The sequence below is a fragment of the Plectrocnemia conspersa genome, unplaced genomic scaffold (assembly GCF_051122295.1).
Source record: "Plectrocnemia conspersa isolate PC_06_02 unplaced genomic scaffold, ASM5112229v1 ptg000011l, whole genome shotgun sequence".
NCBI classification, from domain to species: Eukaryota; Metazoa; Arthropoda; class Insecta; order Trichoptera; family Polycentropodidae; genus Plectrocnemia; species Plectrocnemia conspersa.
The window spans coordinates 2,158,878-2,186,312 of NW_028277175.1; the positions used below are offsets into that span (position 1 = coordinate 2,158,878).

A 27,435-nucleotide genomic window follows, 5' to 3' on the forward strand; every position below is an offset into this window, starting at 1 on the left:
ATTTTCCATCAACACAATTTGACTCTTTTAGCAAAAAGCAAACTAGAACAGTGTGACGCAACAGCAATCTATAAATCAATGGCCCGTGTTTAATTGTAGCCATTCCAACTAACTTTTCCCGATGCAGTGTCACGCAAAATTGCTTTTCACACCTCCGACGTGCAGGGGCTGCCAACCTAAAAAACATGTCAAACGCACACATCGTTTTGAGTCATAAATAACTGAGAATTTCAGTCAGATGTATTATATATATATATATATATTTGATTAATACATAATTGATTTATTAAGTTAATATATACACAGATTTTATCTTAGCGTCCTAGGGTGCAACTATACAAGTTTTTGAACTATTTTAAAATCATATTTTTTAATTAATGTATTGTGTGTGTTTTTAGATGGATTCTCAGGACAGGTGTCAGGATCAGGCGGAGTATTCGCCTTGCCACTCGGAGGATTTTCTTTGGCGCCCATAGCCAAACCGATCGCAAGCAGACCTTCGCCTTACCCTCCAGGAGCTGTTCCTGGACCTCACCCTCACCATTCTCTGCACTCTCTACTGGCACACTGTAGACATCACCCATACTTGTCCGGTAATTAAAACGGTTCTATATTTTTTTGAAGGGTTATTAAAAATATTTTTTGTGTATATTATTTATAAAAGTTTGCGGTCCATTTAACTCTATTGGCTTATTAAGCTTTCGGGACCACAATGAGGATCGGTTTGAAGAGGGACACTGCAAACAAATCTGAACAAACAAAATGGCTAACGTTGTTTTTTCACCTTTTTATCAACACACAATACCACCAGTGTGGGATGCCAAATCTATCAGGGGTGTGCTTTATATTTTTTTTAAAGAAATTCCTGGTATAAAATACAAAAGTAAAAATGATTTTGTAATATTAAAATAATGTACTTGAGCGCATTAAAATATAAAGTTTGGAGTATGTTCTTAACAAATTAAAAATATATATAAAAGTATGCAACTTATTTTAATAATGTATATTACAATGATTATATAAAATATAATAATTTCAGTATATTTTAATTAAATTAAATAAAGAGGCTCATTAAGTCGCGCAGTGTGATTTTTTTCTATAAAATCATTGAGATTATTTTTATCCCCAAAAGGGTTTTTTAAATGTGTCTATATAATATATCTTGCTCACAATTGATTTTTTTATACAATATATAAAACTTCGTAAGATTTTTTATTAATAATATTTAAATTAATAATTAAACTCAATATCAAACAGCTAGTGAATAATATAAATATATATTAAATTTAGTATTATATTTTATATACACCTGAAAAAATACAACAATGGATCAAATCTGTTCTCGTTACTCGCAAGATGAATGCTCCCTTTGTATAGAAACGTTTAAACCAAAACACTTTTGAACAATTTGACTGTAGGTTCGTTTTTTGCGCAAACATAATCCACAATCATAATAACAAGGGATTTCGGTTGCCTTACTTTATAGGGAGGGAATGGATGCCTTTTTTATTGCAAACCCTACAAAACAGGGTCAGCAAAAAGTACATACCTTTTTTGACCATAGCTACAAATCTGCACACAAAGTTTTGCATTATCAAAGCGACTCGATTGAAGTGATTTAATAATATGAATATATTTTTTTTAAATATGTATTTAATAAACACACTGTAGTTTCATCCTAACAAAACTGTGTACAAATAGTGGGCTTTGTTGATCATGTTTGGATTAGGGATTTCACACATTATAAAATATATCTTGTCTATGGGGAATAAAAAAATATTGCCACGCCCTAAACAAACAATATTATTTCTAACAATGTATTCATATAAAACATTAATGTATAACAAACGGTTTGTGCATATAAAAAGACGTTTATTACTTTTAAAAAAAAGCTGTATTAAAAAAACATTTGGGTATATAAAAATAATATGAAATTAATGAGATAAAACTACAGTTGAATTTGATAAAGTATGTATCATTGTTATATAATTAATTATGATTTATATGTATAATGAGTATGACTTTTAAGTACAGATAGTATATATTAATACTTATTTAATCAGCTAATTATCTGTATTTAAAAGTTGCTACAAACAGCTTTCTTTTGATTTTTTATAAAAATATTATTGTTACTATAGTGATATAAATAATCAAACATTGATAATATTTTTTCGCTTATATGGAAATTTGTACCGAATTTATTTTAACGAAACGTTTTTAAAATGATTTAGTGTTCAAATTAAGATAATAATTTTTTTTGGCAAAAGTTGAAGTATATAATAGTTTAAAGTCGCAATTAGCAGTAAGTAATAATACTATTGTGACGATTTGCATATCATTTATTTTATTGTATCTGCTTTAAGAAATCATATTTATTATAAAAACCTATTAAGATATCAAGTCCCTCGAATATATTTAGAATATTTATATAATATTATGCAGATAGCTGATATTAATTATTATTTAATTAATACCAGGTTAGTATTTGATCTACAACGAGCTGATTTTATCCCAGGGATATATTTCACAAGGGTAATAAAATAGCTAAAGGGTAATGCTAAAAAAATACTTCAACAAAGAACATGCGGGTGGTCTCAATGTAGCCTTATTCGATTTTCTCCCTTACCCAATCTCTCCCATGATAATCCTCGTGGTTTTGGAATTAATCTAGCATTATCCTTGAGTTTTTTTACAATAAAATATCTCGGTATGTGTGTGTGTTCCAACATTTAATAAATGATAAGTACTCGCGTTATTTATTAAAGATGATTTATGAATGAGGCAATAAAATCTGTACAATGGGTGTTTATACATCTGTTTTTTATAGTTATATAAAAAGATCTTTACAAAGAGAGCAATGGGAATTGAACGTATCGGGCTTATGGAGGATCATCCAATTTTTTGTTGCATTCATTCGCACATGGTAGACTTTCTGGCGCTTTGTGTTGGATGTGTTATTTGTATATGTGACACTGTCGCTTAAATATACCTATGAATGTTATATTAGAAAATAATGAAAAATCTTTCTATGAATCTCATTTATATAATACAAATTTAAACGTTTCAGTCGGCGGCGGCGGAGGAGTCGGAGGCGGTGGAGGTCCTTGGGGTCCAGCCGTGGGCGTCGGAGTTGGCGGGGGCGGATTCCCGTGGGCGGGGGCGAGAGGAAAGCCCCGCAGGGGAATGATGAGGAGGGCAGTCTTTAGTGACACGCAGAGACGCGGGTTAGAACGAAGGTTTCAACTTCAAAAGTACATCAGCAAGCCAGATAGGAAAAAGCTGGCGGAAAAGCTGGGACTCAAGGACTCACAGGTACATTTTAAATATTTATCTAGATCTAGATACGTTTGTGTAGGCACCCTTAGATTTACGTATATGGACATATCACTAAACTATAGTAAACTACAGTATAACAAAGGTGAACTGTATTGTATAAGAAATTCGAGCATTTTTTATACATTATTAGATGTTTTCGTAAAACGTACTCCTAATCAGGATTCATAAAAATATTTGTCTGGTTTTATTATTTACTAATGCATGCAAACCATGTAAACACAATCAACAACCAATAAATCAATGTCTGTAAAACAGTGCCATCTATTTAATAATTTTAAACTATTATTACAGCTTACAATCAATAGTTATCATTTTGCATAAACTATTTCGGTTTAATTGCTCATCATGATATTCATCCGTGAGATTAGGAGAATCTAGAAAAACCTTGCAATTATAAATATATACTAAGCAAATATTAATTTAAAATGTATAACGGATCATTTTATATTATATTTAATCATACAAATATAAAAAAATCTCTTTGAGTGTATTTCCATTTGAAATACAAAAATTCAAACTTCTAATGTAAATGGCAATAAAGTCTTTTGATTTAACTGCTATTTTATACCTATATGCTGGTATAATAAATCCGTTTTCATATATTCCCTGCGTTTCGAAAACAAACATTAGTACTAGCTGTCAGACCTTCACTGTCATGAGGTACCGCAGTTAGCATGTGAACGGGTGGGGGTCGTGCCGATTTACTAAAAAATATAATTTTCGGGAATATTTTTTATGCTATCACTTATATACAAATAAATAATAACTAATAATTTTGCTTTAAAATTTTATAATCAATATTTTTCAAAAATTTTCGCAAAAAAATATTTTTACTCTTCTTACATTTCTTAGATTTTCTAAATCTGCAAATTATGTATAATATATATTTTTATTATTTTTGGTACATTTATATTGTATGTGAGACTGAAAGGCAGTAAGTAATAAAGGCTGAATTTGGTGCGGGTAATTTAATTTATATATTTGCCAATTTTTTGCTCGAGTTACTTTGTTATATGGCTAGTTTTGAGTGAGCTCGTACAATGTTTAAAAAGCGCTGGCTTTTGTATCAGATATGAATTTTTGCGTATTTATTTTCATTCCATTTAAAATAAATTCACAAAAATTTCACCGTTAAAAACTGGAAACAACTATTTCATATGTTTTTTTATAGTTAATTGTTTATTAAGGATATTGGTTGGAATGATTTAGTTTTATGACTGCTTGTAATTTTTTTGCTTAACAATTGTTATAGTATCAAATCATCTTATCAAACAATATTTCAAGATAATACTGAATCATGTATATGGAAAACATACTCTTTACTGCTTAGTAACAAATGAGTTTATTTAATAAAAATAAAACGCTAACACCACGAGACATATCGTCTCAGCAAAATTTATCCAAAAATCCAATCTATTTTGCATTATCTCCATCCCTATTGTATGTGTAGAGGTATAAGCATAAGCATAAAGGTGAGCCGGGCACCCACCCCGTGTGCGAATTATCAAATCGGAGTGTCGGCACTTAATGAAATAAATAATTGAGGGCGGGCGAGGGTGCTCCGGTGGGGGTAGATTTTAGCCCCTCCGGCGGCCGATAACGGCTTAATAATGGCGCCGACAGCCATTTCCGTGGAAAGGCGCCCGCGGCTTTGTGCTCAAGTAAAAAAATAATATAATTCAATCTGACGGGAATGTTCCTGACACGACACCGGCGCGTTAACGACCCCAAAAACCTAAACCCGCATCGGCCAAGGCAAAGCCGATATTCGTTTGTTCTCTAATAACCGGCGCTGAAAAACCCTGGTATATCGATATCGGAGCTTTTAAAGACTTTTACTGAAATTAATAACCTCTTAAGTTTATTTCAGAGCTTTTAAATAGCACATATACATAAAGTATATAGGCATATTTAACATAGAATCTTAATTTATTTACTTACGTTGCAAATTATACAATAAATGGATCAGAAAATGAGACAACAAAATTCAAGTTAAATTAGTTTTGTGAATTTCATAACATTATTATTGGTACTTACCATTGAACATAAGATATTACACAATGATTCAGCTTTAGTTTTGTTAAATTTAAAAATGTCTAAATATTTCTAAACTGTGTGTTATGTCAGATTACCATGTGTTTACATTGTGTTTTACATATATTACTTAAATTAAAAATTAACATTAAAAAATGTTTATATATATATATGTATATTTTAACCTAAAAATTAAAACATTTTATTGAAAATTCGATTACCTTGAAACTTAACTTGACAAAATCAACTCAATTTGCGGTTTCTGTGAAAACGAGATTAAATGTCCGAAGTAGCCGTGTAAGCGAGCGCCTCACCTTGCTACCGCCGCGCAAGCGGTACAGGCAAAATTTAATGAAATTAAACTCGCCGCGCCAGTTGCCTGAACAACAATTGACTAACTTTAATTGCTTCTCTGTACACGTGCACTGCACCAAAACTGTTTACAGCCTCGGGTCGTGATATTGTTTTATGTCATGTGTACAATTTTTATATTTTCTTCAATATGCAATTAAATGTTAATAAAAATTAAAAAATTAAAATTCAAAGGATTAGTATAAATTTACATTTATGTGAAGCAACATTTATGAATTTAAGTACATATAATTGTATGTACTTAATATACTAGATCTGCATTTTATCGATTTCTTGACAATACATCTCAAGATTCAATAAATTTATAATGTATTATAACCATATAAATTTTGGCTACGCGAAATACTTAAGTGCTTCATTTTTGTTCAACAAATGTGCAGACCGCTTTCTGTTTTCTTATAGGATCCACTTTTCATCACACCTCACAATTGAAAGCCTAATTTGAAGAACAACCATTGTCACCAAAATATTTTTTACAGGAGAGAGTAAAAACTATTATTTTTCTTTGATTACAAGGAAATACTTTATTTTACACGTTTTAAATATAAATATTAAATATTAAAAAATAATAATTTTTTATTAAAAATAAAATATTACATACAAAAAAAAATAAAAACAACTTGGACATTGGTCGTTTTTCGGGCATTTTTTTACATTATCTGTTTTTCCGATATACCTCTATTTTTGTAATATACATATGTACTTACAATTTGTTCATAATTACTGTTTAAGTTTAACAATATTGAATATAGTATATACATGCATGCATGCATAAAAAATACTAAAAATAATATTAAAAAACATGTAAATAGTAAAAAATATTATAGCATTAATATTCATCACTCGAGAAATTTCAATGAATTTTACTGTATTATTGTCTGATCGTAAATTTTCATAAAAATTAATTGGCAGAATCTTGAAGGTATTTTGTTGAGCTTAATAAATCAGATTTTTTTGTACTTTCAAATGAATAGGTTTATTATATGCTCGCAAAAAAGTTTAATGTAGTGGGAAGGGCAATATTTTTAGTAATTTTTAATCAATCCCAAGGCCCAGAAAAATTGTATCGAAATAATATTTCCCCTTTTAACGAATGATCAATTTTGTTTAAAAATGTTATCCATAAAACTATGCTGACCGTTTAAATGTTTTTTTTTATTTCGTGAAAAATAGTTGTTATGATACAAAAAATCCTTTAAAACTATCCAAATTTTTTGATCGTTGCTTTTCTGCAAAGCAATAGGAGCACCACATACGGTCATATCCCGCAAATCCTTTACTCGATGATTATCCGTTCAGTTAAAGCCCATACATTTTAAATAGTTTATATTTGAACATGTAAAATCTATTCCCAGAGGGTCTTAGTTAGCTGATCTCTGAACTAGATAACCAATAACTAAAAGGAACATGGACTTTTGGATGGATATCTAAGCTCCAATACGGCTGTACTGAATTCACTTATATCAGGAATAATATTCCTGTAGATATTTCCCCTAGAACTTATACCACTTCACTTTCGACTTGAAATAAGTCAAGCTGGTACTGAGTGCTGCGCTAAAACTTCCTTAAAAAATATTTACAAGCTCACATTTTTAAATTATATCTGTTCAAAGCAATTATTTAAAATATGACTATATATTATTTTTCTGTTATCACTGTGTTAAAATATATTTAATTGTTTATCTTAATAATAGAAACAAAATTCTCATTCCGAAGTATGCTAATAGTTGCTATGTATATATTGTTACTACGATATATAATAACACTATTTTTAATGCATGATTAAAATGATGTATTTCAAAAAGCAAAATGTTCTACATATCATATAAAATATCTGCGCTTGAAATATAATGTTTATAGGTCACTTTTGACATCCAGCTTTAATTATATTGACACCCACAAAAGCGAGGTTATGTAACGATTTATTTAAACGCGAAAAAGCGGTAATTAGTTTCGAAGCCGTGGCCGAGTTTAGCCGAGCCGACACAAATCAATTTGCGGTATGACTGCGAAACGGGGAAATTTAATGAGTTCCCCCCCTGGGCTGCCATCATCGACGCGCAAAGTTGTGTATATAATAAATTGTGCACAAAACACGCTTTTTGGTACTCCCGTTATAAAATTACAATAATGGCAGGTAATGGTTGTGTAGGGGGGCGGAAAAAAACCCTGCCGGGGAGAGCGTTGTTAAAAATCACTACGGAGTGTGCTTTTGACGTGCGGGGGCGATCCGGGGTTTCGCTCGGGGGCCTTCACGGGGGGATTCAGAAATTCTGGATATACATACATATATATAAAAGGAGTTTTACATGCATAAATATTTCTCGCCGTTTCCTAGGTACCGTTTTAAAGCGCTTAAACGCGGCCGCGCGGTATTCACGTACGGGCATTAATCGCTGTAGGTGGGAAAAATACGCTTTTGTATTTTATACGGGCCCGTGGAGTAATAAAAAATATTAAAAACATTCGATTTATATTTCGGAGCATGGCGCTGTCGTATGTTGTGTTGTGAAATTTATGCCCGCTGTTTGCGAGCTTATTGCCAACTTTCATTGTTACCAACCGAATCAATCGGATGCGCGAAACTTTTCGTATTATGGCCAATAGGCGCTGCAACATAAGCCTAGATGACACTTAAGTATGCCTTAAGCGACTTATTGTGCACCTATAAAAAAAAGATATAATGATATTTTTATTAAGCTAGAAATTATAAATGTGTGGAAATTTAGAAATAATAAAATTCTATCTATTTTATATGGATTTAGACCATACGTTCTACTGATAGCATTCACAAAAGAAGCGATAAAATATATTAAAATTAATACTCAAATAAATGTAGAATACAAATTTGGAAAAGTCTCTTAATAAAGTATATTATACCATTTCATATAATTATCTATAACAAATTTTCCAGCGAGTTAGAGAGAAATTAGTAAGATATCAAAAAAATTGTGGCTAGTGATAAAGAAATGCGTTGTTAAACTTGAATAAAGGCAACAAGGACAAAATTGGGGACAGTCTAGCGTCCCTTTCAGTTCTCGATCGTCTGATAAACACGATAATATAAGACGGAAACAGACTAGTTGTTATTGTCTAATAAAAATATTGTTAAACGTAACGATGTCATGAGATTTGGAACGCATTCCATTGCATTTTGCATTGACCCTTCGGCTTTATTTATCTAGTCCCAATTCTTTGACTTTTAGTAGACATCTGCTCATTATACACAAGCTTATGTTATACGCTGACGATAGGAAAACGTTTAGAAATATTACATATTCTATCTGTTCTTTAATAAATAAAATACAAATAATATTTATGTTTTAGCTTTTAATACATAAGCTTGCTGTGATGCGTCTGAATTACAGTCATTGGATTATTTTAATGTATAAATATGTATTCCAGATTTATTTTTGCTCAGCATATATCCGACATGCGATTACTTCTAGATTTTATTTAGACTTTCCTTCAAATATTTTGTCGCTAAATCATTGATACAACTGGTCGATCTGCCATTCGTATGTCGGCAGTTCATTATCATTATCAAGAACTTATTTGGTCGGGCTCCAAACATTGTCAGTTAACAACACAACAAGTTTAGCGTGCTCCATTTCGCCGCTTCGTCGTTATTCCCGCTTCGATTGTCACTCTGAATACTTTTGCATCCTACATACAATTATTCATAGGGTGTTCAATGTTCTGACAAACGCATAAATTAATAATTTATTGCCCATTTATATTTACAAATTTGTTTTAATTTTTATTATGACCCAAAGTTGATTTAAATTTTGGCCAATTAAATTGCTGTTGTCAGTATAAAATCTGCACTTAGGCAGCTAAGTAGCCTGTCAACTTCAAACGTCAGAGTTTTTCTAGCCTAGCTGTCTTATTAGAGTTATCAGGAGTTAACTAGAGCGCAACCCAGAGCCACGCAGTATATGTTTCAATCTACTTGAAATTATCATAGAGCTTTTAATATATTTTATAATTCGAAAAGTATATTTTAATGTTGATCTAATAAACTATATCAAACTGTGCTAAAAGTGGAGATTTTTTTAATATTATAAATAGATATTATTGATGAACTATGTTTTCATCTAGAAGTTTGTCGCCTGTTTGTCATGGGAATCTATTTGTGCTGTTAGACGTCGCAAGTTGTCCAAGAAATCGATATATAGCAGATGTTGTCAAGCTGTAAAGAAGGGATGTCCAGCCAAAAGGGGATTACCCTCGACGAATGATCCCCGAAAATAGCTTCCAAATGGACGTGATTATCGAATATGCGAGATTTGATTCGCGTCGCACATTTTATTGTTTCAATAAGTGTAGTAATACAATAAATCCTTCCACACACACACACACACATTGAGTGTGTGTGAGTTTGCAGTATTATTATATTTATTTTCTTGAGCCAAAATGAATTTTTCATTTCATAATGTACATTTGCGATTTAATAGCGTGCCTTATAAATTATGGCTGGCGAGTGAATTATATTTCGAATATTAAAAAATAAGAAAAATAGGGAGGAATGGAAGCGAAAAGGCAGGAAGACCCCGAGGCGACGGATATCCTTATTAGATTTTTAAAAGAAAATAATGAGTTTTTTGTGCGATATAATTTCATGGACACAATACGGCGCAGGATCAACATAAGTATCGAAATGAACTACAAATTGGTTTATATATGTTTCAATTGTACATAATCTTACATTTTAAGATAAATATTTTATCTTCTATTATTGTAAGAACAGATGACCGATTTTTGTAGTTGCGTCATTTACTATCATGTGTGATACAATATATAAATAATCCAAATATGTATTAGTAGCAGAAACAACAGGTGATCATATGCAATTCATTCATTAGTGGTTTTGTACTAATTATTGATTTAATTATAAATTTATGGATATGTGTGGGTTACTATGAATACTTTCATCGTCGTATCAAAGTGGAAATATGTCTATGAGATCTCGCTAAAGCGATTACAGTCACATTTGTATGGAGGGGAATATTCTGCTAGATGTACTGCAGTAGCGCCAATATAAAACACTCGACTCGTTCGCTTTTCTTTGTCTCTCTCTCTTTCTCTCTCCCGCTCGCGCATTTGTCATTTCCGGCAAAGATAAGGGAGAAATCGGGCGAAAGTTTTCCCTGGGCCGCATTGTACGACGCTTTTCCGTATAAATATTTTCACAGTAAAAATGTGACGGCAACAAAAATAATGAGCTGAAAGGGTTGCCACGTATTATTATTCTGGATTGGTTTAATAGCAAAAAATTTTCGCTGCGCGGCTTAACATTTTTGAATTTAAAACTAAAATAACATTAAATTTTTCGTGTGTTTTTTTTAATATGATAATTTTTAAAGTGTATATATAATGGATATTTTATATATATATATATATATATATATATATATATATATATATATATATATATATATATATATATATATATATATATATATATATATATATTTGTGATGGACCGATTATTTCGTCAAAAAAACTAAGTGGTTCACTAGCAATACTGACAACACATTATTTGGTGGATCACGACGGGATTGCGACGCCCGTCGGAGCATCGTCCGCTGATTATTCATAAAATAATTCACAACTTATAAGGCCCGACAAATTCAAATTGGAATAATATATTATATTTTATTATTTAAAATTGAAAAATATAGTAAATCTATTAAAATGTATCTAAATTTTTAATAAAAAATATAGTGCCTAATCACTATACTTAAAAAATATATTTTGAGTGCTTATTGAATTATTTTAAAATTTAATTCTAACTATATTTTTTAGTGTGACAAAATTTCTATATGTTCTTGACATGTTTATAGCTTTGTTAGTATAAATTTTATGTAAGTAATAAAATTTATTATCTCTTTTTTAAATAGCTGTAAATTTTGGCAAATGATTCGTAAAAAATACTATTATAAAACTATAGTTTTTCAACATTTTTCGAGCAAAAAATATTTTCAAGAGCATTAAACTCTCACATAAAAAATACACTACATACAATTGGAATATTATTATAACTTAATCAATCTTTAAAATCTCAATAATCATTTACAAGAAAATAAACGTATGGCAACCATAATATTTGATTTAATTTAATTAGATACTTATTTTCCCTTAATTTGATTCTGTGTTTTTTAATCAATGTTTTACATTTCATTGAACGAATTAAATTTTCCATATTTTTTCTTTGTTTTCATTTTCAATGAATCCTTTGGCCTTAAGCATTATTCAAGTCAAACGGTAAGAGAGCCGTTTTTCAAAGGCTCAACATACGTATAAAATCCGTTTATGTAGCAATAGATATTACAAAACGATCAAAAGGAACAAATTAAACGCTCGCTGTGTTGCCAGTAAGCAAAATGGAAGACTTGAAAGACTTTCCCATTAAATTGAGAGAACGGCAAAAGGAAAGAGGCAGATACGACTCGCGCAATAATAATTAAAAAGTCCCCCGCGAGCGGCGCGAGTGTTTTATTCGAATGTCGCGCGCGCCTCTATCGGCCGAGGAGGGAAATAATTAAAGACGCCCCGGCGACAATGCAGCGAGGCGGCCCTGCACAAGGGTGGGGGGCGTGTTGATAAAACGTAATGTAGACGTCAGCGCCATCTGGCGACCCCACCCCCACCCACGGCCGCTCTATTATACCGACTAAAATGTCCAATAATTCTTACGGAGCCCAAATAAATTATATATTAATATTAAATATAACTATTATGAACGATAATTGATCACGTCGGAAGTGACGTGCGAACGCAATAATAATATATTGAGGGGGATTTTTTTGGCCGTGAAATGAATGCGATTTGTGTGCATTGTTTTATTTTTAAAAAGTTAGCATTTTTGCATTGTCAAATACATTCTATTCATATCAATTAAAAAATAATAATTTTACTTTATAGTTGTGCATATATTTTGACATATTTGGTCGAAACAGTGAGAAAGTTGAGCATACTGAAAAACCACTATCGGAAATTAATTAAATCGCTCGCAGACGAACGCGTAAAACGATTGAATTCGTATTACATACAATTGGACGCGTTTTGGCCATAACGCGATAAAATTTGATCTGATCGTTATAATTTAATGTATTATGTAATTATTTTATGTCTTATGAGATATAAAATAATTACATATACTTTGTTAATTTATGAGCTCTAATTAGATTTCTCAAATTTTTATCATTTGATTTATATAAAATAAATTATAATTATTAAATTGTTATAATAATTTTCATTTAATATTTTTTTATTATTAATAAAAAATATCAGAAGCTCATATTTTTCTTGTACTAAAAAAATTGTTTTCTTTTATCCCATAAAATTTGGATTTTGTAACATTAACGCTTTCTACAAATTCTCAACATTATATTCTTAAGTTATGTGCTTCTGTATAAACTTATTTGTCAAGTAGTTATTTTATTTTTCATACGAATTTCTCTCAAGAACAATGCGCCACATGCACATGACAGCGTTCCGTAAAGCTCCAATTGCATCCCCTGCAAATCCATTAACAGATGACGCGAAAATATAGCAGCAGCGACGGACAACAATTGATATTGTCATAATTCCAATGTTTGCACACTAGATGGCGCCCCCGAGAGGGTGGCAAACAATGTTAAATTGTTTGTCTTGTAACACGAAACTTGTGCGCCCCTTGATGGATGTGTGCTCAGGCAAACATTGCAAAATTTCACCGCACTCTCAAAAAATAATAATAATATAAGTTAAAATATCACTTTATCTAGCGCAATGAACAATGAATCGTTATACTGCCTATAATTAATTGAATGTGAATGATGAACAGTCACTACACCGCATCATGAATGTACCGCGTGTACAATATAGTTTACGCAACAAGGGAGAATCAAATCTGTTTCGCTTCGTATAATGTTACATTTGAACAGCGATACTTTCGCAAGAATCAATTAGTTGGAGTGATAAATGGGAAATAGGAAGAGACTGGGGGTGAAGCTGTGTATATAACAATACAAATCACAAACACTGTGAAGCATTTATCTTACATAGGTACATACTATGTATTACAACTTATTTAAGCATTAGTGTGCCAATTATTATATGTTAACGTATGTACTATAATTTGTTTTTATATAAACATATGTATTTACAATAGTTTAAGGTAGTCGATCCCAGTTTAAGATAAGGTCAGAATAGTTTAATCCGTAAATATAGACAAGTAACATAATAAGTCGCGGGATCGATCAGATTTTTTTCAGAACAGACTCAAATTTTTATTTATAAAAATGCAATCTATTTATTATAAATTATAATACCAATAATAATTAATAATTCTTTATATATGTAGATGTCACCGATTCTCAAAGTAAGAAATTCTGGTAATTAATATTTACTTGTAGGTATTCATTATGTGATTGACTTACTCAGTTGCTACAGATATACTCCATTGTAACGCATTGGTCTTACACCTGTCAAGCTTTAATTAAAGTCCAAATGAAAAAAAATTAGTTCAGTTTTAACAATGCAATAATTTATAAGAAACTTGTCGAGTGAATGCATTATTAAATGGTGTGATTTAATAGGGAATTATTTTAAGAGATATGTTAATTTTAATATATACTTCGCTTAATAAAACTAATTGTTTGTGCATTGCAATAATAAAAAATGAGCATTAAATAAATTGATCAATGTTCAATAAAAAATATTTGATTAAGAATTTTATTTGATTTGATTATTTAATTTTATAAAATATTAAAAAATGAGAATTACTTAGTAAAATATTCATACTATTGAAAACTGTAACAATTGCAAAACGACCATTTACTGTTCAAACCCAACCCTAATCTAATGAAAGTCAATAATTTTAAAATGAATTAATAATATTTATTTTTAAAGCTCATTTATTAATATGTTAATGCACAAATTATTCGTTTTAGTGCACACTAAAAGTAAAATGTTGCTCAATCTAATATTTTTTATTGGACAAAGATATATTTATTTTTTGCTCTTTTTTATTAGTAATGCACAAACAATTTTTTTTATGAAACAAAGTATTTATTTAAATGCACATTTAAATTGCCTTAAGTACAACATATTTATACGAATCCACAACAACTACCAAGTGAGTAGTGAGACACTAGTCAACTTATTTGTAGCTAACACCGTTAAATTAATAGGGTTAGCTACAAATAAGTTGACTAAATTAAAGAAAAACTAGATTGATTTTTTTTAAATATTGTCAATATTATGTTACAAAGAGAAACACACAATCCACAACTACTAAGTAAGTTGTGGGACACCAGACTGAAATAAAAAATCAGTGAAATCTATAACATTTAATTAATTATGAATTATTATTACCACCAATTACAAACAATGAAATACATCGTCTAGCTTAATGGTTTTATGGATATATTTGATTCGCACAATGTTGTCTTATATACAACATGCTAAAATAATAGTTTATGCTAATCCCCACAATCGTTCCCATGTTAATTCCCTTATCAATAAATTAATTACCCTCTCAAAGTTCAAGCCACCCTTTTTATCTGCGTCCCGAACACATCCATTTATGCATATCCTTACAATCGTACCCTAATAAGGGTGGTTCAAAAGTGACGTCGCTCGATCGAATAATCGTAGTTTTTAGCCTGGCATGACTATTGACCCAGCCGTAAGTTTTGTGTACATAAATAATCGTTTGATGTTGCCGGTTGTCATCGGCAGCCGAGGTCTTCCCATTCATCTGCATGCAAGGTCTTGGTCTGTTCGCGACAGAGGAGCGTGTCGGCACTCGACACGCTCCCTCCTCTAGGCAATAATTTGTTCATCCCCTTAATACCACTCCGGAGGCCAGAAATAGGCCCCCAAGCGAAGGGGCGACCTTGAAAGTCACCCTCATGCAGGAAAGGAAGGCTTGCGGCACCAATTTGAGGAATCTCTATAGGTAATTAATTAACACGTAACCATTTTAAAATGTTAATTGATACTGTTCGACGAATCCTATGATAAGTAATATCACGCTATAAAAAATTGTCACTGTTTCAGTAAACTAGAGGTATTATATCTAAATTATTAATAAAACCACTGCAATACAATACAATAATACCAGTGTATAATTATTTGTAAATTAACAAGCAAATATGAATACTATACTTCTAAGCCTTTGGTTGCTGAAATCCGATATATAGACTTCCGTTACTTTGACTGGAATCAGATATATTTTTAATGGACTTTGGTTTTCGAAATCAAATAAAATAAATATTGTATGGGAGATTGGAATTAGTGATTAATATATAATTATATTCCGATCGATAATCACAGATGAATAATAAACTATTGCTTAGTTCTCTAATATATTGTATGTATTCAACAATGAAAAAAAAACATATTTTTATTATTTGCTACTATTATTACTAAGAATTAAAAAAAACGCAGAAAAATATTTTTTAATTAAGTTGTTAAGAATGTAATATCACAAATCAAATTAAAAATAATAAGATTTGTATGAAAATTAAAATATTAATTTAATTTAATTTAATGCTCCTTCGCTAGATTATTGAAGAAATATAATTTATGTTTCGTAATTTAGGCAAATTTTTTGCCGTATCTTTGTGGAAAGCCCCCATACATTTTTTCAATATTTTTAATTTTTCTTCAAAATCTGATTTATTATATAAATAAGGTTATTTAGCCGTAGAGAATAAATCATTTATTTAATTTTTTTTAAATAACACAGCTAAAAATATATGATTTTTAATAGTTTATTTGGCCGCGCAGGGAAAAAATCATATTTTTTCTTTAGTGAAAATAAAAATATAAATTAGAAATAAATTTAAAAGCAAATTTAATTAAAAAACTAAGATTTTTTTTAAATTTATCATTTATTTAAAGAAAATCACAATTTACTTTGCTGCGTAGCTTATTAATTTAATAATTCGTTTGATAAAAATAAACTAGTTTATTTAACCACATTTAGAGAAATTGCAAAAGTTAGTATTGTATTAAAAGAAAATATATTGACGTCTTCTACTATTGTCAAAAGAATATTTTACCCCTTCGGGGGTTCCTCAAGGATCCAATCTGGGACCTCTGCTTTTTGTGTTATTTATTAATGACATAAATACAGCAATTACTAAATAAACTTTTCTTCTGTACGCAGATGATTTAAACTTATATAAATGCATTCGATCTGTTGCGGACTCCTTATCTCTACAAAGTGATTTAGACTCTCTGTGGAGATGGGCTTCCGTTAACCGTCTGCCCATTAGTGTCAGAAAGTGGCATACTGTGTCATTTTCTCGATCCCGTTCACCATCAGCTTATTTCTACCATCTCGGTGGTAACATTTTGACTAGAGAAACTTCCACTAAAGATCTCGGAATCACTTTCGAGAGCAAATGGAGGTTCTCTCTACACATACACGACGTCTGTGATAAATCTTTCAATATGCTCGGCTTTGTTATGAGTAGTGCCTTTCCCTTTGACGATCCGTCAGTTATTCGCATCCTCTATGACACCTTAGTTCGTAGCATTCTTGAATCGGTATCTATAATTTGGAATCCCTGAATAGCCAAATATTCCCTTTTAGTGAAAAAGATTCAAAAACGGTATTTAAGATACCTATACAAAAGGACATTTGGTTATTATCCTACATATATCCCAGCGCCTTTCTTTTAGAAGCGTTGGGATATGATTCGCTGAGTTCTCGCAGAAAGCTGTATGTCGCTAAGCATTTTTTCAATCCAGCTATTCTCGAGGAATTCCAGTTTTGGGTTCCGGAACATTTTCGAGAATCACGATCGCGACCTCTTTTGATGGCCGTTAGGGCTAGGACATCCGCACTTGCCGACTCGCCTATAGCTGTGACCATCCGGCTCCTTAATACGCTGGCATTGCATAGTGACCTATTTAATGTTAGCTACGAGGATCTAATCCAGTTTGTATAATTTAATTTTGATATTTTATATTTTTTTGTTATGTTTAAGTATTGTTCTATTTATGTATATATACGTTTTTTTATGTTTTATAAATTTAAAATTTGTTTCCGACCATCGTGGCGCATTGGGGTAACCTGTTAGCGCATTCACATAATGCATGCATTAGGGCACCATGTTAACGTCACATCTCGCGTCTCTTTCTAGCATTCACTCGTCTCTTCCTAACTTCATCTTGGAGGCGCCTCGCTGCCGCTCGCGCCGACTTTTACTGTAGAACCAAACAACCTAACCTTTTTTTTAATGATATTGTATTGATTTGTTCTCATTTCGGTATATCTTGTAATTGTCCAGCATCATCCAATCGATGACTAACTGATCCCGCGATCGCAGCGGCGTATGAAGCGACGCCTGTGATTATTTGTGGAACTAATTTCGGCGCCTGACGTGAAACGTCATCGTGACGTGACTGTGGCGCCCTAACGCGTGTGTTTTGGGAATTATCAAGCTGTTAAGCTACGATGGTCTTAATTTAATCAAAAAAATATAATAAAATAAAAAATATAAAATATTAGAATACTTTTAAACCTGAAATCTATTTGAAGAAAATATCACAAATGATTTTCTCGCACAGAAAAATCATAAAAAAAATGTATAGAACATATAAATAGTACTGTCCCGTTCAAAACAGTACTACTTGACAACTTCAAAGGTTTACCTCAAATGACAGATAAGACACGATACCACTGGGGTGATGATACCTATTGCAATTTAATTAAACAGTAAGATTAAGAAAACTACACTATTCCCACCCTTCCGACATTTTCATTAAATTTTCCAACCCCATCCCCGAAAAAAGATTTCGGGCGCCACCTCGACAGATAGGTATAATTACCACCCGCGGTATGCATACCCCCGAACGAATGTTTTAATCACGACCACAATATAAACATGGCGTCTCTTTGGACCGCGGCGCATGGGGTGGGTGGGTTTTTGCGGTTTTGTGGAAGTGGGTTGATTCGGCGAATTTTTCGCTTAAAATTCAAATTTATTTCATATTTGTTCTGGCCGCCTCATGAATATTCGCGGCCGTGGAATTAAATTAATTTTTGCTGTGCGGCCCTGCGCCTCGATAAAGAGCCGCGCGCACGCTCGTTGTTATCCTATCATACAATATTCATTTTTGGCCAATCGGGCCCGGGCGTCGAATAATTAAGGTGTGTGCACACTCACACACCCGCGTCGAAAAATTTCAAAGCGGAGACGAGGGTGGTGTGAACGCGTCAGAGGTGGCGCGCCCTTTTAAAATATTAACTTGGGCGCCCCGGGCGATGTCCTATCACTTTCAGCTCCTGTCGATATAGATCAAAGGGCGTGTCTTTCAAATTTATTAATTGTCGCGTTATACTAATTACTTGCAAAACAATAACGATTAAAACATACGTTCAAAACCGGAAATGACATAGTGAAAACTAATATAAAAAAGCGTGAGATGCGTTGACGCAAAATTACACACACACACACACGCAAACGCATAAAAAAGTCACACGTATGATTCGTAAAATTGACAAATCAGTGATAGATAATTCAGCAATTAACATAGTAAACCCACAAACAATCTAAGTTATGTAAGAAAGCATCAAAGAATAAAAAATCATATGGGCTAGAAAGATCTTGTCAAAAAAACCTTTATTAAAATGTCTTTCACTATGTACCTAAAATTTGGGTATTTTTCCATTATCTGAATCATAGTATTTTTTAAAAAACCATTAGCAATCATCGTCCCATTAGCTGATTCTCTTCGCTTAATAAAATAATTTAAAAATATATCTTATTGAACCTAAAATAATTTCTCGGTAGTAAAATTATAAACATACAATTTATATTAAGACTTTTTACCTGAGGAATTCCTGATTTAGCCATGTATTCAGACGACGTGTGTTTCCTATATTGAAGTAAATTTACGATGATTTTAAAAATATGATTAAAAAAATAATCATTTTGTGGGTAAATCTAACTTTATCAAAAGCCTTTTCGAAATCAGCGTTTATGACATATACTTGATCGCCTACATAAATATTTTTTGTCATTATTACTGATCAATATACACGAAAACAATGCTGTGGCTCAATCTTGTGTTCTTCAATATACTTTGATGCATAAATTAACTATGCTTTCTAATATTTTGACTCGTGCTGGTAAAATCGAAACCAGTCTTATAATCATCTATCATAGCTTTGTTTCCCTTTTTATATACATATGTGATACAGCGATAAAAGTATTCGTTTTCAATGAAATGTTGAAAACAAATAACAGAAATAAGTAATGCGTTTATGATGTTACATCAAATAAAAAATGCCCTTTTATGGATTTGGCCGCTCGTTTGTTAGCAAATAACTGATTATTGCGTCGACGATGATTTGCCATTATTATTAATGGTGCGGCGATCGATCACCATAACCCGGTCAGATAATATGACTTAGTGATTTGTCAAAAGTCACAATGGGGAATTCAATTTTTACGCCAAAACGCCGAAAAATGGCCCGCTTTGTGTGGGGTCGCCACCGTCAAAAAGCGTATTGTTCGCGCCCTTTGGCCCTAATAACACAATGAAATACGCATTATAGCGTGTCGTTAATACAGGGTAGAGGGATGAGTAAGCAACACTGAGTGATCGTTATGTAAAAAACGTGAGCAAAAAAATAAATAAAAAATCGCATGGTAAATAAGCGGCTCAGGAACAGATTTGCTCATACCACAACGTTGAAATATATTAGCTTAAGAAAAGAAATACCATAAATATGAATATTCATAAATACTGTATTGCACTAGTAACATTATTAGGAATAGCCAGTGGCGCAGCTAGGGTATGTGCCGCCCGGGGCAATCCTTAAAATTGCCGCCCCCCCCATACATTTGTTTGCAGGGTCATAAAATCAGCATATTTTAAAATTATAAATTGATTATTGTTAAGCTTTTGCTATTCGTAGATTTACATAAATTTTAGTTTATTCAGGGTTAAGAACCACACTAGACCATTTCATCGCGAATATGCCGCCCCCAAGCAAGTGCCGCCCGGGGCGGCCCGCCCCCTCCGCCCTTCCATATCTACGCCACTGGGAATAGCTAAAAAAAATGGTATGAAAAGTCGATAGATAAAATAAAAAATGACCTGAATAAGATATAGAAAACAATAAAATAAATAATTAATCCTACTCAGAGAAATGTTATAATAAATATAGAGATTGATGGAAATATATATAAAGATCTTCATATGATAGCAGCAAAAATGAATGCTTATTACATTGAGAGTATATAAGAAGTTGTGAATTCATTACCTCAGTTCAATAAATTAGTACAATACAATAATTAAATATTTAATGTAAAATTTCTAGAATTTAAATTGATATCTTTAGAATAAATTCATAACATTATTTATAAATTAAATAACAGGGGTCTAAATAAGGACCATTGTTGTTTATAATATATATTAATGATATAATTAATAATATGGAAAATATAGACGACACTTTAATTTATTGCATAGGTAATACAAGTAAGTACAAAATAAAATACAAAAAAATAATCATAAAATATTAAAATTAATTGATACGTACCAGGCCAGCTCCTCGCAGCTGACATTAAATAGATTAATGCGTAATGCCAGCGCATTGAAGAGTCGGATGGCAACAGTCATAGGCGAGTTGGTTAGTGCGGACGTCTTGGCTCTAACGGGCATTAAAAGAGGACGCGATCGTGATTCTTGACGACGTTCCTGAACCCAAACGTGTAATTCTTTAGGAATAGTTTGATTGGCGACAGATATTTCATACACAATATAACTAAAGACATGTTATATTTTTGATAAGTTTATGTTTTTTTCAAATTCTTAAAATTTTGATAAATATCAGATAAAAAAATAAAATAAAAATTCACTTACAATACAATACATACAATTAATTAAAATAAATAAAAAATGATACGACATTGCAAAAATTATAAATTTGCGCAATAAAAGTATGATTGAAAGATTGTAATTGTCGGATGTTCAAGAAATAATAAAAATGTTTTTTTTTATATTTTTATATAATTAAGAAAATAATATGTTAATAGAATATTTTAATACGTACTATAAGAAGTAGAGATATACATAGATGCAATAATAAAAATAAATTTAAGGGTTAAAAGGTATAAAAAAATAATATCATCCGAAGGTGTGAATATTAATATTAAATATTAATATTCCTAAGACAATCTGCAGAAATAAAAATTTAAGGGTTTCCTCAATAAAATAAATAAACATATGTTTACATTAGGACCTAAAATATAATATTATATACTTGAATGAAAACAGAATTAGTTTTTATTTAATACCGAATTTATTGTTACCATTTACACTTTAGTACTTTCATTGGTGTTAAAATATTTGACTAAACCAAAACAAACCATAAATAGACTAAGTGGTATAAGTCAACGACTAATACCTGAAAGATCAGAGGTGGAATCCCAGTGTTCATACACTACTATTTTTTTTTCTATTTCTAGTGTTCCTTGGAGATCGCAAATAGTAATTATTATATATTTATAATTCCGATCAATTATCACAAATCAGGTTTTCTTAGATTTTCATAATCTCACGGATAAATATAGTGATAAATAATTAAAATAAAATTTAGCTATGTCCATAGTGACAATATTAAGTTGTAATAATAGTTCATGATTAATTCAATATCATAGATGTCACTGAATTATTGACTTTGATTTCAGTCTGGTGTTCCACTACTTGCTTAGTAGTTGTTGATCATATTTATTCCATTGTAACGGAAGATTCACATTATTGAATCTAGTTCTTATATTATTTACTCAAACTCATTTGTATATTATACTACTACATTAGAAACGTCTGAAAGTATAATATTCTACAATATATTCACACCTCAGTAAAATTGAGAGATCATACAATCACTCAGAGTCATAAAGGTATATCGAATCGATTGAAAGTCTATTGAAGCACATGCGTTCTGAAAAGTATATTTTTTTTAACAAACGATCGATCGCAATCTGTCAATATGATTAATATATCTTCGGAATAACGGAAAACTTGCTAATGATTTCGCATTAGACACGCGAAATATTTCGCAATTGAAATGTGTGAATAACGAAATATCGTTTGTATTAGTTTTAATTTTATTATTTTTTATTTCCTTTCTTTTCTCCTCTTTATATTACTTTTTGTTTATTAGTTGTAAGTTGATTGTTAGTTATAAATTACATAGTCATCATATAAAAATATATAATTATGTCCGAAAAGAGGTACGACTAGACCCCAAAGTCTATTTTTTATCCCAATTTTGTTGCCAATATTATGAATATAAAAAAATTACGTTACAGTTCTTAACTAAGATATTTTTGTTGCAGGTCAAGATATGGTTTCAAAACCGACGCATGAAATGGCGTAACTCCAAAGAGAGAGAATTACTGGCAAGTGGTGGATCTAGAGAGCAGACTCTTCCTAATAAGAATAACCCACATCCAGACTTATCTGATGCTGAAACAGACAGACCGAAACTATCGCCATTATCACCACAATCACCATGCGACAATGAAACCATGAACAACGAAGGCGACAGCTCTGGAAAAGTACCGTTCGACTCTCACCACGAAGGCGATATGAGTTACAGGAGCTATGTGAGCTCTGACGGCAGCGTAGCCAACCCTCCTTACATGATGAGCTCTGGAAGGAACGGCGCTAACAAGAGCTACTCTCTGATGGCAGCAGACGATGCTATGATAGAAGACTACGACAGTGACAATGGGAGCAACAGCGATGAGGAGATCAACGTCACATGACGCGTTTAAATCTCAAATCGTAACATAATTAAATAATGATAATTTTAATAATATATTCAGAGTCGTATCTATATGGTGGGCAACTAACATATAGGGCGCAAATTGAAGTGGGCTTAATTTCATTGCTAATACATTAATAAGATTATGCTTAATATTGAAGCAAGAAAAAAACAACTCTACGACTCTGAAAATATTATAATATAATAAATAATATAAATTAAGTTTAATAAAAAAAATCAACGAATACCCAAATAAAAATAATAAAAATAAAATAAAATAAAAACGTCCCAAATATGTCATTGATTGTGTTTGATTATTTTTAAGTATAATATAATATTTATAAATGTATATAATATTATATTACATACATAGTGCACATAAATAAATGAAAAATTATTGTGATAATGTACATATGTTCATATTTTTAGGATGCACAAGTTTTTGTTATGATTTGTTTCTTATTCTTTGTTATTTTTCATTATACAAAATAATCTTTAAAATAAAAATGGTTGTATTACGTAATTTAAAAATGTAAAAGTCATAATTCTCAAATATTATATTATGTAATAATATGTATTTAATGAAAATTGTATATTTTTATTGTCAATATTATATTCGTTTTTCAGACGAGGTGTAAATTTATTACTATTATATTCCTGTTTGTGTAAATATAAAACTGATAAAATATGTAATAAATATAAAATTTATCTCTAAAAACAATATAACATTGTTTTTTGAAGTCATTATTGTCTCTGTGGTGATTTACACAATAAACAAAAAGTGAAATACCATGTTGAACGTTTTATTATAAGAAATAAGAGTAAATATAAAATGCGAAATTGCATCCTCCGTTCCTATAATAGTAGATTTTACGAGACGTTAGAATATTTGAGAACTACTTTGACCCAATATATTAATACTGAAAATATCGACAAAATATCGTGAAGCCGTTATTGAAAAATCTAGGTATGAGTTACTCTTATTATGTAACAAAAGTCTCATTTAATCAATACCGATAATTTGTCGATTGAGAAGAATCGACAAATGTCTTCACGAATGCACCACTTCACTTCAATACAGAGATAATAGAAAGATTTGATACGAAATTTTATTCATCACATATGTTTTGAGATTAATGTTAAACTTTTTCGTAAATACTGGTAAGTTGTAAAATTCAGTTAGAAATGTTCCGCTCAATTCTCAACGTTTTCAGCATTTCACAAAGATGTAAAGAATATGTTATAAAAATATTTTTATATCAGGTAGAAATTGAATTACATAACGCAATATTTTTCAAGCAAAACCACAAAAATTTCTTGCTGCGCGGCCTATATTAAATAAAGGTTTTTGAGGAATATTTTTTTTTACTTAAGGCTCAGTTTTTTTACCTACTTTGTTACGTTAAATTAGTATAAAGATATATATTGATTGATTGAAAACTGTTTCGCATAGTGGCAATACTGGCAACTTCGATAGTCATAAAATAAAGAACAAGCCCGGCGTGGATGACGGACCTAGCCGTCGTCAACTTTTAAACCTTATATCACAGTCGTTTCATATATTTTAAGGTTGAAAAGGGAATATTAAAACCTTTCTCTAACTACATCTCTTGAGCTTTGCTTAAAAACATTTGTATATACATATATTAAAATATAACACTTTTCAAAATCTTATTGGTATATCCAATTCTCGTTATCACGGCGCTGCCATTGATTTATTATAAAATTGTTTGGAGTGCGCGAGTCAGTCCCTGTTTTTTGTATGGCAGAACGTTTTTTATAATTTACACCGAATGTTTGACACGTTAAAAACTTGCCATGTTTATTATATTTTAAATAGTAACAGGATAAGTTTATGAATAAAAAACTTATTTTCTATTTCATTAAAAACAGCGCCGTGCACGGACGTAGTAAGGATTTTTATGAACACCGCCGAAGGTATGTATGGAAGAGGGACAATTTTATGTTCTAGACGAGGCTCTGAATTTGCTCGTGATTTACTATAATTAATATTATACATATTACATATTTAATTTGAATTATTAAGTTTTGAATAATATTTTACTTAAGGCGGCTTCTATAAATTACGACACAGGTTTTTCGTTATTCTTTTACCCACCCCCTCTATTACATAAGATTTCATTAAGACTCCTATTTGTTTCACATTGTCACACAATTCCCCTAAAATTGTGAAATAATTTATGGAAACCGTCTAAACAAATAAAACATGTTTTCTGTTTTATATATCTCTAATAACCCTTCCCCCCCTTCTATCATTATTTAACCACGGTCTTAATGGTAACTCTAATAGTATACTAAAACACTTGAACTTTGCAGTTTAATATCTCAAACAATGCTCTTTTTGAATTAGCTATTATTAATCTCAATTTTAATATTATTAGGCAAAATTTATTAACTCGAATAAAAGCATTTACAGTTTTTAGAATTTTATAATAATTTAATTCTAAACGGAAAATTAATTTAAAATAATATATACAAATTACTGTTTAATACATAAATAGTATTTTTTTAACTAAATTTAACGTACATATAAACAATATATGCTCTTTAAATCTATAAAAATCAACAATAAAATACAAATATTTATGTAATTGTTTATGATAGATGGACGTTTTTTCGCACGTTACGGCCAATCGGCGTGGTATCTCGAAAATACCGACCAACACTTCCTTCCTCCGGAGCTTGTCACGCGGCCACCATGGTGAGTTTCAATCTGCCGTTTATTGTTATTGTCACCGACTTAAAACAATTCAAATGTGTTGTAAACTATTGCGGACATCTTAGGCAAGTGATTTGCCACGCGTGTAGCGCCACAAATGGCCTCCGTGCGTCACTTGTATTTATAGGTTATGTTTCATACGACGCGCATGTATAACTGTATACCGAGATTTGAGTAGCAATTGATCGTTTTTAGCCTATAATATAAGATATTGATCATTTTTATGTATATTTTGCACAATTTCATCTGTTTTTCTTGCATTATAGCCGTTCAAGAGATTCGTTCAGACCGGCCGAGTAGCTCTCGTGTCTGACGGACCCGATAAAGGCCGTCTCGTTTCCATCGTCGATGTCATCGACCAGACGAGAGTGCTCGTCGATGGACCCTGCACTCATGTGCAGCGTAAAGTAATATATAATATTTTAATTTGTATGAATCGATCATTTTTAATCACATCTTGAACGTTTCAGGGATTACGCCTAAACCAGATTCAACTGACAAAGTTGCGCATCAAATTCCCGTACTCTGCATCGACGCGTGTTGTCAGAAAAGCATGGACTGATGCCAAGACCGACGAGAAATGGGCTGAAACCAAATGGGCTAAGACTCTAGCTAATAAGAAAAAGGTATAGTGTCTATTTTTTATGTCATATTACATTCGACTATATGTTATAATTTAATTTCAGAGGGCAGCGATGGGAGACTTAGACAGGTTCAAGCTCCAGTGCGCAAGACGGCAACGCAACAAGTTGCGGACCACCGCTTATAAGCACCTCAAGGCTAAAGGTCGTCGATCATCTTCATATCGTCGATTTATATAATCTATTAGTTGTGTTTATATCCTTATTTTCTATTGCAGCCACTCGTACCGGTGCCCTCTTCGGAAAGAAGTCCATCAAGCCCAAGAAAGCCGTCAAAAAGCCAGCACGTATAAAGAAGCCAGTCGATAAGACCGCCAAGAAAGACGCCAAGGCTAAGCCCGAACCTAAACAAGCGAAGCCCGCCGCTGCCAAACCGGCGGCAGCTAAATCTGCTGCGGCAAAGCCTGCGCCCAAAAAATGAATAAACTAAAAATAAATTAAACAATTCTCTACAAAAACTGCATTTTATTTATATTTATTTAACCTTTTAAATTCCCAGTGTACATATTGAGTATTCAAATATA

The 27,435-nt window shown here is 31.4% G+C and overlaps 2 protein-coding genes across 2 annotated transcripts in view; both read left to right on the top strand.

Moving 5' to 3' along the window:
- The window catches only part of Dbx (homeobox protein Dbx), a 51,429-nt gene extending 27,779 nt beyond the window's left edge, over window positions 1–23,650 (top strand). The window contains 3 exon segments of the mRNA XM_088196809.1: window positions 469–593; window positions 3,068–3,312; window positions 23,100–23,650. Coding sequence (XP_088052935.1) covers window positions 469–593; window positions 3,068–3,312; window positions 23,100–23,531 — 802 coding nt within the window. The 3' untranslated portion in view covers window positions 23,532–23,650.
- A 2,570-nt stretch (window positions 23,651–26,220) lies between these two features.
- Window positions 26,221–27,369, top strand: RpL14 (ribosomal protein L14). Its single transcript, XM_088196831.1, has 5 exons — window positions 26,221–26,252; window positions 26,537–26,677; window positions 26,741–26,896; window positions 26,957–27,056; window positions 27,130–27,369. The coding sequence occupies exons 1-5, from the start codon at window positions 26,250–26,252 to the stop codon at window positions 27,330–27,332; spliced, it is 603 nt and encodes a 200-aa protein (XP_088052957.1). The 5' UTR covers window positions 26,221–26,249; the 3' UTR covers window positions 27,333–27,369.
- Window positions 27,370–27,435: the final 66 nt, after the last annotated feature.